Source organism: Oryx dammah, unplaced genomic scaffold (genome assembly GCF_014754425.2).
Source record: "Oryx dammah isolate SB20612 unplaced genomic scaffold, SCBI_Odam_1.1 HiC_scaffold_27, whole genome shotgun sequence".
NCBI classification, from domain to species: Eukaryota; Metazoa; Chordata; class Mammalia; order Artiodactyla; family Bovidae; genus Oryx; species Oryx dammah.
Genome location: NW_024070211.1, coordinates 63,774,939 through 63,790,594, shown reverse-complemented (window position 1 = coordinate 63,790,594; position 15,656 = coordinate 63,774,939). Strand labels below are relative to the sequence as shown.

Here is a 15,656-nt window from a genome sequence, read left to right as displayed (position 1 = left end):
CAGGAGACAGGTGAAGAGGTAACATCTGGGCAGTGATCCCAGGGGCAAAACCAGCAAACAACTATTCAGGGCACAAGAAGGCCATGGGGGCTTCACCAAGATTGTGCTGGGTCTTGAGGCCTGGGCGTGGGTTCCCCATGTAGGTTAGTGGTTGTGGTGATGGGAAGGACCAGTAGACCAGAGCATGTGTGCCTGGCAGAAGAGGCAAGCAAAATCACAAAGGTGGGTTGGGCTGGCTCAGGGCCACTGCGTAGAAGGTGGTGGTACAAGCTGCCCAGGAGGCAGAGGTACCTCCTCTCTGCTCAGGGTTTCCCAGGCTCTGGGCCAGGGCCAGGGGTGGTAAGCTGAGGGAACAAAGGGCTGTCAGTTTGGGAGTGGCAACGATTTAGGATCTGGAGAGAGACCTAAGGAACCAGAAAGGTTCCCATTTCGGGGACTGGCATTTCGGGGACCCTGCCTGTCCCCTATTTCGGACTTTCGGTTGATAAAACCCAGAGCAGCCCTTGGGACCGGCCCTGCGCACCTTTGAGTCGGTTCCTCGGATCGGGAGGGAGGGGGCGCTCCTCCTCCAGACTTGCGGACCTCGGTGAGGCTGCGGTCCGGCTGAGGCTAAACGCCACAGTGCCCGGCTGGCCTGAGAAGCTTGCGATGAGGGGCCGCGCGGGTGCTGGGGGGAGCCCTGAGCCTGAGGCCGCGGTCCACCTCGGTTGTCCCGGGCTCCCCGATACACCAAGAAAGCTAAACTCCTTGCAGTTCCGTCGTTATGCGGCGCGTTCACTGCGGGTGGGGGTCTAGGCAGCTGAGAGCGCAAGGCCGCGTTCCTGCTGCACCCTAGGAGCGCCGGCCTGTCGCTCCACATGGTGGTCGGGACGCCAGGCGGCACAGAGGGAAAGGACTGCACTTGGGGTTCTGGATGAGGCTAGGATTCTGCTGTTCACTGACAGCGTCTTTCGCTAGTGGCCTAAGAACGGCAGCCTTGGAAGGGTAGTTTCTTGAGTTCTGTGAGGAGCTTGGCCCGGTTGCCTACTTTAGGGCTCCCCACCAGCCAGTGTTTTAACAGTCGTTACTTGTGCCTCGTGTACACACGAGGCGGCAGAGACTAGGATGGGAAGGCTCTAGCCACGGTCACTCCGGCAAGGCCGGCCGTAGCGGAGCCTCGACTGGGACCTGGCTTTGTCTGAGGCCAAGATTCGCCACCTAGGAGGGTGGCGGCCGCAGTGGTACTGGAAGCTTCTCCAGCCTGGCAAGCCCAGAGCTCGGGAGGCTCATGGGCCGCGAGGCCGGTTCCCCATGCAGTCCAGCAGCTTCTCGGGGCGCGGCGCCGGCGGAGGCAGCGGCCCCCCCAGGCCCCTACAGTCTGCGGGGTCCACGTCTCACCCAGTGTGCCGGCGGCCCGGGGCGCTCGGCTCCGGCACTGCAGCCCCGGAGCGACATCCACCGGCGGAGCCAGTACGCGGCGCCCGCGGCCGCCCCCGCCTTGCCGCGGCCAGCGAGGGAGCACCCCAGGAAGGCCGGGGGCGGCTGCGGCGAGGAGAGGTGCCTCTTCTGGGCGGGGAAGGCGGCGGCAGGGACTAGGACAGGGCCTGCGCGGCCGCCGGAAGGAGACGGGAGCTGGGATCCTGGGTCGGAGAGCCCGTCGGTGCCGCCCGCCGCCCAGCCGGGCGGGGGTCCGGGGCGCCCACGTGGTGAGAAAGTTTCGAGACCGCAGAAGTGGCCCGGTCTTGCGGAGTGGGGAGGGGAGGGGAGCCAGCCGGCTCGCTCCTCCTTCTCGCTAAGGCAGAAGGAAAAGAGCGGAGGGAAGCTGGGGTGGGCGGGGAGCGGGCAGCATCAACCTGAACAGATTCCGCCTCCCCCTCCCCCTGCATCCCCCCCGCAACCCCGGGAAGCAGAGCCGGGAGGCGCGGACAGTCTCCTCCCGCACGGCCAGGGCGAGACTGCCCCCCCCTTTTTTTTTCCTGCCAACCTCTATCACAACGCGCTCGCACATACGGAGATTGTGCGGCTTTTTTTTTTTTTTCACCCTTGGGAGAAAAAACGAGGAGAGTAAAAGAAGAGGGCAAAGCGAAGAACTCCTCCTAGGCGGGCTCCGCACTCTGCCGCGGCCGGGCGCGGGGACGCGGCCGCCACCGGAGCTCTCTCCCGGCCCTGCGGCGTGTGCCGGCGGGAGAGCCAGCGAGGGCACCAGCGCCGGGGACGCGGCGAGACTTTTAGCAGCTCGAACCGACATCGCCACCGCCGCGCAGGCAGAAGAGACCGGGACGAGGAGGGCCCCGCCGCCGCCTAGCCTGGCGCTCGGAGTCCCGCCGGCCCGCGCAGGCGGGCGGAGGGAGGCAGGCGGCGAGGAGGCGGGCGGAGCAGAGGACCCGCCGGAGCGCGCAGCAGCCGGCCCGCCCGCCCGCCTGCCGGTGGATGCGGCGCCCCGGGAGCCTGGAGACAACTTTGCCTTGTGACGCGCCGCGAGGACTGCAGGGCCCGCGGTCCCGGGCTCCGCGCCGCTTCTGAGCGGGCCCGCGCTCCGCGGCGCTACCGGCACCGCACTCGCTCCGCTGTCCGCCCGCCAACCCGCGGAGAGGACGACCCGCCAGTCCCCACCGCCCGCGGCCCTTCCTCGGTGCTAGGCGGAGAGGGCGAGGGCGAGGCGCTCAGGTGCGAGCGCGGGGCCCCGCCGCAGCGCCCGCCGCAGCGCCGCGCCAAGCCGCGCCCGGCTCCGCTCTGGGGGCTCGGGCGCCTTCGCTTCCGTCTCGCCCAAGTTGCGTCGACCGGCCCTTTTGCCACCTTCCCCGCCCGGCCGCCAAGCCGCCGCCGCTGCTGCTTTCGCTTCACCCGAGCAGGGGCAGCGGGGCCCCGACGCGGAGAGGATGGGGGGAAAGCTGCGGATGCCGACGCGCCCCGAGACGCCCGTGCGGCAGTAACCCTCCGGCCCCTGCCTCGCCCAGGGCGCCTCTTCGGCCTCCAGCGGCCCACGGCGCCCCTTCCCCGCCGCGCGGGAACCCCCGCGGCCCGACCGGGCCCCCTCCCCCTGTGAGCCGGCTGCGGCCCTCCCGGCGGGCGGGCGGAGGCCCGGGCGGGGGCGGGGCGGGGCGGCGCGCCGGGAGCCGTGAGCCGCCCTGCGCTCGGCTCGGCTCGCCTCGCGGCGGGCGCCCTCGTCGCCAGCGGCGCACCATGGACGGGCTGCCCGGTCGGGCGCTGGGGGCCGCCTGCCTTTTGATGCTGGCGGTCGGCTGGCTGGGGCCCGGGGTCTGGGGCTCCCCCACGCCCCCGCCGTCGCCCGCTGCGCCGCAACCGCCCCCGCCGCCGCCCGGAGCCCCCGGCGGCTTGCAGGACACCTGCACGTCGTGCGGCGGTTTCCGGCGGCCGGAGGAGCTGGGCCGGGTAGACGGCGACTTCCTGGAGGCGGTGAAGCGGCACATCTTGAACCGCCTGCAGATGCGGGGCCGGCCCAACATCACACACGCCGTGCCCAAGGCCGCCATGGTCACGGCCCTGCGCAAGCTGCACGCGGGCAAGGTGCGCGAGGACGGCCGGGTGGAGATCCCGCACCTCGACGGCCACGCCAGCCCGGGCGCCGACGGCCAGGAGCGCGTCTCCGAGATCATCAGCTTTGCCGAGACAGGTGGGTCGGTCCCTCGAGCGGCCCTCGCTACCTCCACCCGCTTCTCTTCGCTGACTCTGGCCGCCGCCGCCGCAGCCCGCGCGCCCTGGGGGAAACCCGGACTGCTGGCTCGGCCCGCTCGCCTCCGACCCTGTGCGCTCCGTCCGGGTTGCGGTCCTCTTCTCGAAGGCAGCAACCCCTTCCTACTCCCTTATCCCTGCCGAGGAGCGCTCGGTCCTCCACCCCTGCTCTCCGAAACGGGCCCCAGCGCCTTTGGGCGCGCGTCCCCCTCACGGCGGACGCGTGCGGCCCTGGCTCCGCGGGCACTCGCTTGGTGATTGCTTAATGTTTTTGTTTCCCACGATCGGAGTGTAGGCTTAGCAGTATAGATGGAGATGTGTGTGCTTGTTGATATCCGTGGGCCGGAGGAGTGTGTGTATGTGTGTGTGTGACTCTGTGTGTGTGTGTGCCTGCGTGAGAGGCCCCTGGGGCCGCTTCCATCGCCGGGCGGCGTGGGCTTGCCAGGATTGCTGAAGCTTCGCTGGGGAAAGCTAGGCAACCTCTCTTCCGATTGTGTGGGCACCGGAATCGGTGGAAGGCAGGCTTCTCAACAGGTCCCATCATTTACGCAGAGAAAGGCTGCAGCTCAGAGGGCAGCCCCGTGCCTCTCGGCTTGCTTGGGAGCTGAGGCAGCTCCCTGGCTTTAAAGCCAGCAGAGTTCCTAGTTAACAAAGGGTCGGAGTCCTTTCTGGAATGTTCCTCCGGCCCTATATTACAAAAAAAATTTTTTTACCACTGTCTGAATATATAAATAAAGCGAGGAAAAACATCTTTCCAACTTTAAAAGAAGGAGAAAAATGTGCTCGCGCTGAAATGCTGCAAGTGCTTTCGGCTCTGCTGTCCTTTTCAGGACTTGAATGAGCCAGGCTGGCTTTTGTGCCTGGAGCTCAGCCCCATTTGTGCAGGGGGACTGCCGAGAAGGTCGCAGGAGGAAGCTCGGGTTTGGGCAGGGCAGGGTGGGCAGGGAGCCTTGGAGGGGGAGAGTTGGTGGCAGTTGTGTCCCCAGGCTGCGAATGCCTCCCCCCAACCCCCAAGGCAGCGGGCAGACTGTGCAGGTGCCGCCTGGGGATGAAAAGGGATGAAAAGTTTTGCATGGCCGGGTGTGGAGAAAAGCAGAGACAATCAGGGCTGGTTTGTGCTTAGAAAAAAATGCATTGCCGTTTTAGCTGTCCGACAGAGTCAAGGGAATCTGGACATGCAATTAGAGAGCTTGGATTAAAAGGTGCTTTGGGGCCCAGAGCAGAAATGTGATTCTGGAAGGTCGAGGAGGCCTTTTGGTCCCGGTGGCACAAAATGACAGCGGGGGCTGTTATATTTCTGGTCGGTTCCACGGAGCCAGCTCTTTGACTTATAAATAACAGATTCAGGTCACAGGCAGCTCGTCCAAGACCAGCTTTTAAGGCTGCACTTTCCCCCATTTCAAAGTCAGATGTCAGTGTTATTAGAGGAGCCAGGCGAGGCCTGAGGAGGGGGCTGGGAAGGGGGCAGTGGTAGGAGGTTTGATAAAACCAGTGGAGGCCACACAGTTGGCTTATTTGTTCTTCCTGGAGAAAAAAAAAAAAGTAGGGATCATCAGAGAGCAGGGTCACTGAAATGTAGGATGAGAGAGGATTCCTCTCTTAGTTGGCATGGCCTCCCTTCTTGTTGAGCTGAATTATTGAGACAACTAATAAGCCAATTCTCCTTATCGATGGAGACTTCAAATGTGCCATTCACGGAGAGTCAGTGTCTCATGAAAGGGGTGGACTTCACGTTTCAAGACTGCGTGCCCTGTCCCTTGGAAGTACTCGGAAGCAAAGGCTGCACTTTGCAGCCTGCAGAGCACACGTTCCTGTGTCAGAAATCTGAGCAGAGCTGGCTTGTTTGCAGTGGAGGTTCCACTGGGGGTTGGATCAGATCATGCTTAGGTAAACACTGGAAAGAGGCTGTAGGTGGCTCAGCTGGATTTTGCAATGCCCTAAGTTAACCAAAAAAAAAAAAAAAAAAAGAAAAAGAAAAGAAAGAACCCAAACTCTGCTAAAACAACCCACCCCAAATCCTTAGTGAGATCCTGGTTTTGTTTTTCAGATTTCACAGATACCCATAACAACTTGTTAAGATCTTGGCCTCCTGACAAATTCCTCCGTTGAGCTTTGAGGCCTGACAGCCTGTCTCCAGGGAACCCTGGCCTGGGAGAGGTGAGGCTGGTTTTCTAGGCCCGGACCCTCCGGCTCCAACCTGGTCCCAGCTTCAAGATAGGAAACAATTTTCCCTGCCTCTCCCAGGTTACCGTTGGAGGCCGCGGCCCCAGGAGTGGTATTTCTGGTCAGGACGGTCCTCCAGCTGCTCGGCCAGGGCCCGGTCCAGCGTCTTGCGGCAGAATGCATTTTCTGCAGTGCCTAGTGTTCTTGATCTAACTTGGCCTGCTCTCTTGCTTCTCCGCAGATGGCCTGGCCTCCTCCCGGGTCCGCCTGTACTTCTTCATCTCCAACGAAGGCAACCAGAACCTGTTTGTAGTGCAGGCCAGCCTGTGGCTCTACCTGAAGCTGCTGCCCTACGTCCTGGAGAAGGGCGGCCGGCGGAAGGTGCGGGTAAAGGTGTACTTCCAGGAGCAGGGCCCTGGCGACCGCTGGGCCGCGGTGGAGAAGCGCGTGGACCTCAAGCGCAGCGGCTGGCACACCTTCCCACTCACCGAACCCATCCAGGCCCTGTTCTCGCGGGGCGAGCGGCGTCTCAGCCTGGACGTGCAGTGCGACGGCTGCCGGGAGCTGGCCGTGGTGCCCGTGTTCGTGGACCCGGGCGAGGAGTCGCACCGGCCCTTCGTGGTGGTGCAGGCGCGGCTGGGCGACAGCAGGCACCGGATCCGCAAGCGGGGCCTGGAGTGCGACGGCAGGACCAACCTGTGCTGCCGGCAGCAGTTCTTCATCGACTTCCGCCTCATCGGCTGGAACGACTGGATCATTGCGCCCACCGGCTACTATGGGAACTACTGCGAGGGCAGTTGCCCTGCCTATCTGGCGGGGGTGCCGGGCTCGGCCTCCTCCTTCCACACGGCCGTGGTAAACCAGTACCGCATGCGGGGGCTGAACCCGGGCACCGTGAACTCCTGCTGCATCCCCACCAAGCTGAGCACCATGTCCATGCTCTACTTCGACGACGAGTACAACATCGTCAAGCGGGACGTGCCCAATATGATCGTGGAGGAGTGCGGCTGCGCATGAGGGCGCGGCTCCGTCGGGGCATGCGGGCCAGGGTGTGGCAAGTGGAGCGTGGTGATGCCCGGGAGGTGCCCGGGGCCGGCCTGAGATCTTTTCCTACTTCCTCATCCAGCAATCTGTCAAAAACAGAGGGAGAATCCTCCACGGACACGAAGGACTGGACAATGCGCACGTAGACGCGCACAGCCAGACTCGTCCTGCCACCCACATGGCAGCCTCCGGGATCCCAGCAAGTGTATGCGGTGATAAACAGCAGCTCAGCCACAAATGCCTGTCACTCGGAGAGAATGGGGTGAGCAGCCACCGTTCCCCCACGCCCCCCCAGCTGGCCTGGCCACTCTGAATCGCGCCTTCCGAGCACACAGAAAGCACAAAGACAAGAGACACAGAGGGAGAGAGAGCGAGCGAACCCGGAACTTGGAGAGGAGCAGCAGTTGGGGGTGGGGAGCAGGCAGCCTACAGAGGGCCGCGTGTCCCGCTTTGCCTGTTCAAGGCCGCCGGGGTCCCTACATCTCTTGGCTGCAACATGTGGGCTTGCTCCCCTGGCCTGGGATCCTTCCTGCTGCGGGGAGCCGGGCAGCCTGTCCTTTCCCATCCTTGGAGAAGGAGGCCCAAATAGGCTACCACCTGCCAGAGACCGGAGACCGTGGAGCTGTGGTAGTGACCATTTGACTGTCGCTTGGGGCCCTGGTGTGTGACTTCTGTGTGTGTGTGTGTTTTGGGGGTGGGGAGGGAGGGAGAGGAGAAGGGTCTTAATTTGATGCTTTAACTGATCACTAGCAGTTGAATGGTCATTCATTCCGGTTGTATAATTGAAAAGGGACTTTTCTACCAGGTCTGACCTTTTAAGTTAAAATCTGAACTGTTCCAAGTGGAACAAAAAAAGTTGCAATCTGTGCCCTTCCCTGGGGAGATTCCTCTAGGACTGGTTAGGGAGGGGTGGAAATGACTCTTAGGCAAGGGGAGGGTGAGCTCTTAGAAGGAGGGAATGGTGGGGTGAAGGCATTCTGGAGATGCTCGGGGGGTGGGGTTGCCCCTTCTGCAGGGGTTGAGGGAGGGGAGCAGTTGACCGGGTCTGGGGAAAAGGGAGAGGCTTTCAGCTGCTTTGCAAAAGTGGCCCATGTGGGCTCTGGCCACCAGGGCCAGCCACGGATGTGGCCCCTACCTGCTCGCCTGCCCCACTCCTAGCACTTGCACACCCGCCTGAACGCACATGATACAACCCTTGCCCATCCGCGTGTATCCAGAAGTGGCCCTTGGCAGAGCATTGAGCTCACCCCAGAGGTCCAAGTGCCATGTGAACTATGCAATTTAAAGGGTTGACCCACACTAGATGTAACTGGACTCGTACGACTCTTTTTATATTTTTTTATACTTGAAATGAAATCCTTTGCTTCTTTTTTAAGCGAATGATTGCTTTTAATGTTTGCACTGATTTAGTTGCATGATTAGTCAGAAACTGCCATTTGAAAAAAGAAGTTATTTTTATAGCAGCGAAAAAAAATACAGTTAAATGTATTATACATAATTTTGGAACCAAAGAGGCCAACAGATCAGTTTTAATTTTTATTAGATGGTGAGGCCATCTTTATGAGGTGGACGTTCTGAACAATCCCTTGAGTGGCCTGCCAGCGTTTCAGGGTATACATGGATTTTGTTTATTCAGTTTGATGTGTCTTTTCTATCCTTACACACCCAGAAGCTAGCGTAAAAACGACAATGGTAGAATGCAGGTGTGTATCCTTAAACCCCCATCTTTATGTTTATTTAATAAAGCTCCCCTTAGGTTCTGTTTCATAATAATTTAAAACCAAACAATTTTTTCCCATAGACTTGCTGTTAAAGTATTTTACATTTGTGTACAGTTGAAGAAAATAAAAGATGGAGTGCCACGGGCTTCCTGCCTTGTGTGATATCTGGGGTGGTGGGCTCCAGGCTGGAGGGGGCAGCTGGGGGGAGGGCAAGTCCAGGTGTCCGACTTTGAAGCCAGTGCCTCCCTGGGCCGCACCCGGCACTCTTTTGAGTCCTTGCCACAAGCTCGGATGTCAGGCAGAGTCTAGGAAAAATGGCAGGAGATCAAAATGAAGGACAATTAGCAAATTCATGAATTACACATTTGTTTACCCTTCTAGTCCCAAGACTAATTATGTTGCACCAGGGCCGAGTCTATTACCATTTGAAAGTGCCAGTGAAGCCCCCTGTCCCTGGGAGGAAATGTAAAATCTGAGAGGTTGAAGCCCACCTGACCCCATGCCCATCTCCATTTATTAACAGAGATGACTGCAACTGGGAAGAGGTTAATATCTTGGAATGGAAGCCAGAACCAAGGCTTCCATCTGTCCTGAGGATGCCAGTTGTCCTTTTGCTGTGGGGATTTTGGCAGGTGGTAGATTGGGTGGTGGTAATAGTAACACATGCCCAACTACAGTTGAAGGGATTCCTGGAGATACCCACTGGATGGTGTTATCAGGCAACCCTTGTATCATACCTTTACAGGAAATGATTTCATCTTTGTTTCCTAGGGTTTGGAATCTGAGGCTCAGAGAGTTGCAGGGCTTACCTGAGGTCACACAGCCAGGACAGGCACCCTGGGCACTGGGGTCCAAGTGCCATGGCTGGTCCGCTTGTTTCCCTGGGAGGACTTTGGGGCTAAGGCCTTGCCTTCATCAGAGGCCCTCTGGGGTCGGAGGGGCTGCAACTTGTGGCTTGAGGGGGTCACGTGGGGTCTTCCCAGAAACCTCGGCATTTGAGTAGTGGGACCTTAAAGGGTTATATCTAACCCCATTAAGCAACAATGGGGAAACTGAAGGGGCCCACCTCAATCCACATGGTCAGCTGGTGGCAGGAGGCAGCCTCTGGCCTCTGTCTTTTTCCATCCTTCTCTTGTTCAAGAGAGCTACTGTCCTGCCAGGCGTTTGTCTGAGGGGTGGATTTGTTATCCTGTGAAATCTAGAGATGGTATGAAAATTAGTGGGGGCTAAGGACAAAATTTCATGAAGACAGGACTGGCCTGGGCACGTTAGGGTATAAAGGTTACCACCCAGCTGCCTGTGGCTCTGCGGTGGTCTAAGCCCTCAGCCCAGCCCCTACCCTGGCCCTGGCCCAGGAATTTTTGTTGCAGCCTCCAAGAGGGGCGGCATGTGAGTCACTGGCGTGTTTCTGCTCTTTGGATGCTGAGCATCCCTGAGCACCCTCCTGGGTCACAGGGTGGCCCGTGGGTCCCACAGGAGCCCAGGAAATTCCCAGGACTTGAGGTGGGAGGGCAGTGGCTGGCATGCGCCTGAGGGGTGCCCTGCTGCCCTGAGCTGGCCTGTGCCTCTGTGGGGTCAGGCCCCTGGGGGATGGCAGGTGGCCCCTCCTGTTCTCGTGAGGACAGACAGCAGAGCTGGGGCTTCTTCTCCAGTGGGGTCATGCAGCTTCCTTCCTGTGCATCTGTGGTCCTTGCCTCTCTGTTCCTTTTCTTCTGCCTGTGGCTCTTCCCCCATTTGCATCCCTTCTCTTCCCAGGGGGCCTTGCTTAGGGTCCCACCTCTCCCCAGAGGTTCCCTGGAGCCCCCACGCGGCCCAGAGAGTGAGCCTTCCTAGCCGTCCACTAGATCCAGTGCCTCTGACCCTGGCCCCTCCTGCTGTCCTTCCCTCTGTCCCTCCCTTCCTTCTTCAGGCTGCCAGGCTGTTAGCCCCTCACAGGACCAGTGGGTCAGGCCAGGCCAGCCAGAGCCATCACTGCCAGCCCCACCTGCCTCAGATGTTTCCACAGGCCAGATTCGCTTTTGGTTGACCTTTAGCTGTGCCCTGAGCCCTCAGGGAACCAGTGGAGTCTGAGGCTGGGGTGTGCAAGGGAGAGGGCACCCCCACAGCTACCTCCCATTGTTTCCCCCCATTTCATAGACGGACAGACTGATGGTCCAGGAAGCAGAGGCTCCAGGGGTTTCCGGTGTCCCTTTCCTCTCCCAGCCCCTTTGGACATGACACCATGACTGTGGTGGAGGCTGATTCCCTGCCACAGATCCAGGAGGGGGCCCCTACACCAGGATTGGGCCCCTGACCCACCTGGAACTCAGGATGGCCTGCAGCATGCCCTCTGCAAAGTCCTGTGAGAACTCTTGCTGGGGACCCCCCAAGGGGCCTGGCAGGCTACCCTCCCAGGCCTCCCTCAAGGGCGAGAGGGGGCAGGGAGGCCAGAGGCTGCCGCCAAGCCACGGAGACGGCTGTGGGTTGAAGGAAGTGCGCCTTTGCAGGCAAAGAAGCCGAAACAAAACACCCTTCCTGTGGGCAGAGGCCCTGGGAGCAACCCCAGCCTGGTTACCAGGCTTTCAATGGGATGTTTGGAGCAAGTGACAAATTACCTGCAGGTCTTGCAGGAGGGGGTGAGTCTGCTGTATGTGAGGACTGGGGGAGTAGGGTGACTGTGTGGGGGACTAGGGTGGGCGGTGCTTGGGGTGCTGGGCTGTATGGGGAGTGGGGCTGGCTGTTGGTGGGAGTGGATGGGAACTGGGGTGAGGTTGAGTGATGTGCTGTGCCTGTAGGTGTGTCTGTCTGCTGAGCTGAGGTGAGTGTGAGACTGTGACTGTGGCCATGCGTGATCAGCTGTGTGTGAGTCTGCCCATCTTGGAGGCTGTGTGGGTGAGTGTGTATGTGTGTGGTTGAGTGGGGATTTAGACTGAGATTGTGGGTGAGGTTGCATGGTTAGCTGTGTGTGTTTCTTGCCGTTTTCGTTTTCTTCCTTGTCAAAAGGTGGTGCGCCTGGCCCATTATACACTGTGATGGGGGTCGTGCACGTGTGCTCGTTTGCCTCTCTGCGACCCCATAGGCTGCAGCCCGCCAGGCTCCTCTGATGATGGCATTTTCCAGGCAAGAATATTGGAGTGGGCTGCCATTTCCTCCTCCAGGGTATCTTTATGCCGCAGGGATCAAACCTGCCTCTCTTGCGTCTTCTGCGTTGGCAGGTGGATTCTTTACTATTGCATGTGATGGGGGTTGTTGCATATTTAAATCTGGGTTAGATCACCCTCTAGCTGGGCAGGTGCTGGGGGCTGGAGTCGGGGGCGGGTGCAGGCACCATTTCTGTGGCCTATATGTTTGTAGCCCCACTGCCCTCCCCTGGTCAGTAACAGGGAAGTCACTGTGATGTCCCTGCAACCCCAAAGCTGGAGCACTTTAAAAGTAGAATGATACTATCTGGTCAGTCCTTTAGTCACTCAACAAACATTTCCTGGGTGCCTGTTTTTTTTCATACATTATTTCAATATAGTCCTCACAACAGCCCCGGGGTCAGGGGGAATAGGTGGCATTATGGGCTTCCCAGGTGGTGCTAGTGGTAAAGAACCCGCTTGCTGATGCAGGAGATGTAAAAGACGTGGGTTCAATCCCTGGTTTGAGAAGATCCCCTGGAGGAGGGCATGACAACCCACTCCAGGATTCTTGCCTGGAGAATCCCATGGACAGAGCATCCTGGTGGGCTATACAGTCCATAGGGTTGCGAAGAGTCGGACGTGACTGAAGTGACGGGGCGTGCACACATACAGGGGCTTCCCTAGTGGCTCAGCAGTAAAGACTCTGCGGGCAGTGCAGGAGATGCGGCTTCCATCCCTGGGCCGGGAAGATCCCTTGGAGAAGGAAATGGCCACCCAGTCCAGTTTTCTTGCTTGGAAAATTCCATGGACAGAGGACCCTGCAGGGCTAGAGTCCATGGGGTCTCAAGGGTAGGACATGACTTAGCGACTAAACCGCCACATCTCCCTTTTATAGATGAGAAAGTTAAGGTTGAGGAAGCCATGCACTGCAGGTGGCAGAGCTTAGATTCACTTCCAAGAGCTGTTTCCAAAATCACTCATAGCTACTGGGCTGCTCAGGAAGGGCGGCAAGAGACATGGCTGTTTTGGGGCCTCCCTGGGATAGGGGAGAGGCAGGGGCTCAGAGTGTGCTTGGCTTTCAGTCAGGAGTACGCCACCTGCTCACTCATGCCTTGCCTCCACCCCGAGATATGCATGGCACCTGTGCATTGAACTGCGCCTCTCTGAGGGGACATCCCCATGCCCTCCCAGGCCAGGTGGGTAGCATGGCTGCTGGGCCTCTGCAATGGGGGTGGAGGAGGTTGCCTGGAGTATGGGCTCAGAGCACCCCCCAACCCTAGTTTTTTGATCCTGGCTTAACCTCTCAGTTTCCTCATCTGGAAAATGGGGACCATGACAGTGCCTGCCTTGGGCCCTGTCAGAGGGGTGTTGTGTGCATTAAGGTGCTTGGAACAGACCAGGCTCCAGTGAGTGTGGGTTCGTTGTTGCTGGTTTCTGTGTGTCAGCCCCTCCCCTCTGCCTGGAGGCTTCCGCAGAGCATTCTCTTTCATCCTGTATATTCACTGTGTGAATGTTCACAGAAGCTGACGTTGACGAGCATGATGCCGCCTAACAGTCGTGGAGAACTTATTGCTTCTCTGTAGCCACCCTGCTGGGCAAATGACCTATGTCCATTTTAGTGATGCGGAAGTTGAGGCTCAACAAAGAGCAGAGTCTTGCTTGAGGCCTAACAGTTATTCAGGGGCGGGTCCCTGTCTGGCCCCTAGATGCTACCTCCAATTCCCTTCCATGTTCTCCAGAGAACCTCAGGGCTCTGAGGGCTGTGGCGGGTGGGGTCTGCTATTGGCGATGTTCTGCACAGGCCCTGGAAGTGGGCCTGGCTCAGCGCATGGTGATTTGCAGCCCTCGTCTGGAAAGTGCGATGTGAGGGGCTGGGTCTGCCCCACTCCCCACCCTCCCTCCCCCCGTCACTTCTGCAGGGCCTTCAGGAGGAGCACAAATCAGGTCCCTGGGTCCCCAGGTGGTTGGATTCAGGCTGTCGAAGGGAGGCTCTTCTGGCCCCTGTGGGCACACATATGTGTGTGTGAGAATCTGAGATGACATCTCCACCCGGAGGGAGCTCTGAGTCTTATGGAAAGAGCCCTGGGCCTCCCTGAGCCTGTGGCCTGGTTTCTAGGCCACTGGGGAACTCTCTCATTGACCCGAGGTTATCAAGCTCTGGGCTGGAGCTTTAGGGTGATTTCATTTCTACAAGAGATAAGTCACTGACATTCTTTCCCATTGGCAGATGAGACTCCCAGGGGCTGCCTCTCATACCTGGGGCCACAGAACTTCTGGCGGGTGAGCAGGTCACTTGCTAACTTCCCTACCCTGGGAGGGGCTTCAGGAACACCTGGGCTCCTTTGAGGCTTCATCTTTCCCAGAGGGGTTCCAGTGACCCCTCAGCACAAGTATCACAAATAGCCTTGGTCCAGCGGTCCAGGAGTCGCTCCCTGGTGGCCCAAGGCAGCCTTAGGCACAGCTTTACCCCTGGGGCTTTTAGGTAAGTCCTGCCTTTAGAGGCCAGCTGGGCTGGTGCTGCCTGGGCCCTGCCAGGTGGCTGAAGGCAGGTCCTTTCACCTGACTGGTGGTGGCAGCCACAGGCCAGCATTGCGGTTGGGGGATCATAGCATGTGTTGCTTGGTTGCTTCAGCCGCGTCTGACTCTGTGCTACACCATGGACTGCAGTCTGCCAGGCTCCTCTGTCCATGGGATTCTTCAGGCAAGAATACTGGAGTGGGTGCCATGCCCTCCTCCAGGGGATCTTCCCAACTCAGGGATCAAACCCACATCTCTTATGTTTCCTGCATTGGCAGGCGGGTTCTTTACCACTAGCGCCACCTGGGAAGCCCAGGGGAATCACAGATTTTTTTCCCAAAACACACCCATGACCTTCTCCAGCTCCTCCCAGGTAATGTGAGGAAAACTGGGCAGATTTTGTCACTTCTGTATAAAATCTGTTCAAGGCCCTGTGCCTTTGGAAAGAAGTCTGATGGTTAATGGGCTCACAGTGGCCCAGGCCCGGCTGCTCCCTGACCTGCTGGAGCCCCCAGGCCTGTCCTCGTCCCCAATGCTTGGGCTGCGGTTACCACCCACAGCCCACTGCCTTCACCTTGGTGCCTCCCAGTTGTGCCAAGGTGCCTCCCTTGGCTAGAACGTGCTTCTCCTCCTCTTCACTTGGCTAATTGTGCTTCACCCTTCAGGGACCTGGCGTGGGAGTCCTGACTCCCAGTCTCACCTGCACGGTCACCGATTGGGTATACACCTGCCTCCTCCCCCACCAGGCTGCCACCCTGGACTCTACGGCACCTGGAGTCTGCATCGTTCACACTGCCACTGTTTTGAGGCTGGGGCAGACGTGCTATACACACACTTCGTACATGAGTGAAGGGACAGCAGTCTTGGGGTGGGAAATCTGACCCAGCTTACCCATTTCCCTGCTGGAGCAACTCAGGCTAAAGTGGCCCGCGACCGGGGAGAGGCTCAACCCTGGTAAGGACCAGAAGCCGGCACTCCTGACCATGCCTCGTTATGTGCCTCCCTGTTAAGGGCACCCGCGTCCCATGGCAGATTCAGGCAGTAGCATCTTCCAAAGTCCGTCATTTGCCCTGAGTGTTCAGACCTCAGGGTGAAGCTCAGCCTCACTCAGGAGCTGCTGCCGCCGCTATGGCCAAAAGCAGTGCCAGCCCGGGCTCCAATAAAGTGTCACTCTGGAGTCCCTGTTACTCCCTGGGATGTGTGGGCCCTGGAGCGGGCATCCTGCTTGCCCTGGTCGTCCACTCCATGAAGGTGTGGTTTGCCACCCGAGGGCGTTTCATATTCAGTTGCCGAGAGAAGAACTGATTAATAGGGGCCACTCCCCCCATGGATGACTGTCCACTATTTTGGGAGCAATCACTGATGCGCCTGCCCGCGGGAAGTGCACAGTCTAGAGTTGGCTCGGCAGGCCAGTCCACTGCCCAGGGCTGCCCGCTGC

The 15,656-nt window shown here is 59.2% G+C and overlaps 1 protein-coding gene across 1 annotated transcript; it reads left to right on the top strand.

Annotated features, from left to right (window-relative positions):
- Positions 1 to 3,126: 3,126 nt before the first annotated feature.
- INHBB (inhibin subunit beta B) lies at positions 3,127 to 8,746 on the top strand. The gene is made up of 2 exons (XM_040228946.1): positions 3,127 to 3,613; positions 6,077 to 8,746. The coding sequence occupies exons 1-2, from the start codon at positions 3,163 to 3,165 to the stop codon at positions 6,850 to 6,852; spliced, it is 1,227 nt and encodes a 408-aa protein (XP_040084880.1). The 5' UTR covers positions 3,127 to 3,162; the 3' UTR covers positions 6,853 to 8,746.
- Positions 8,747 to 15,656: the final 6,910 nt, after the last annotated feature.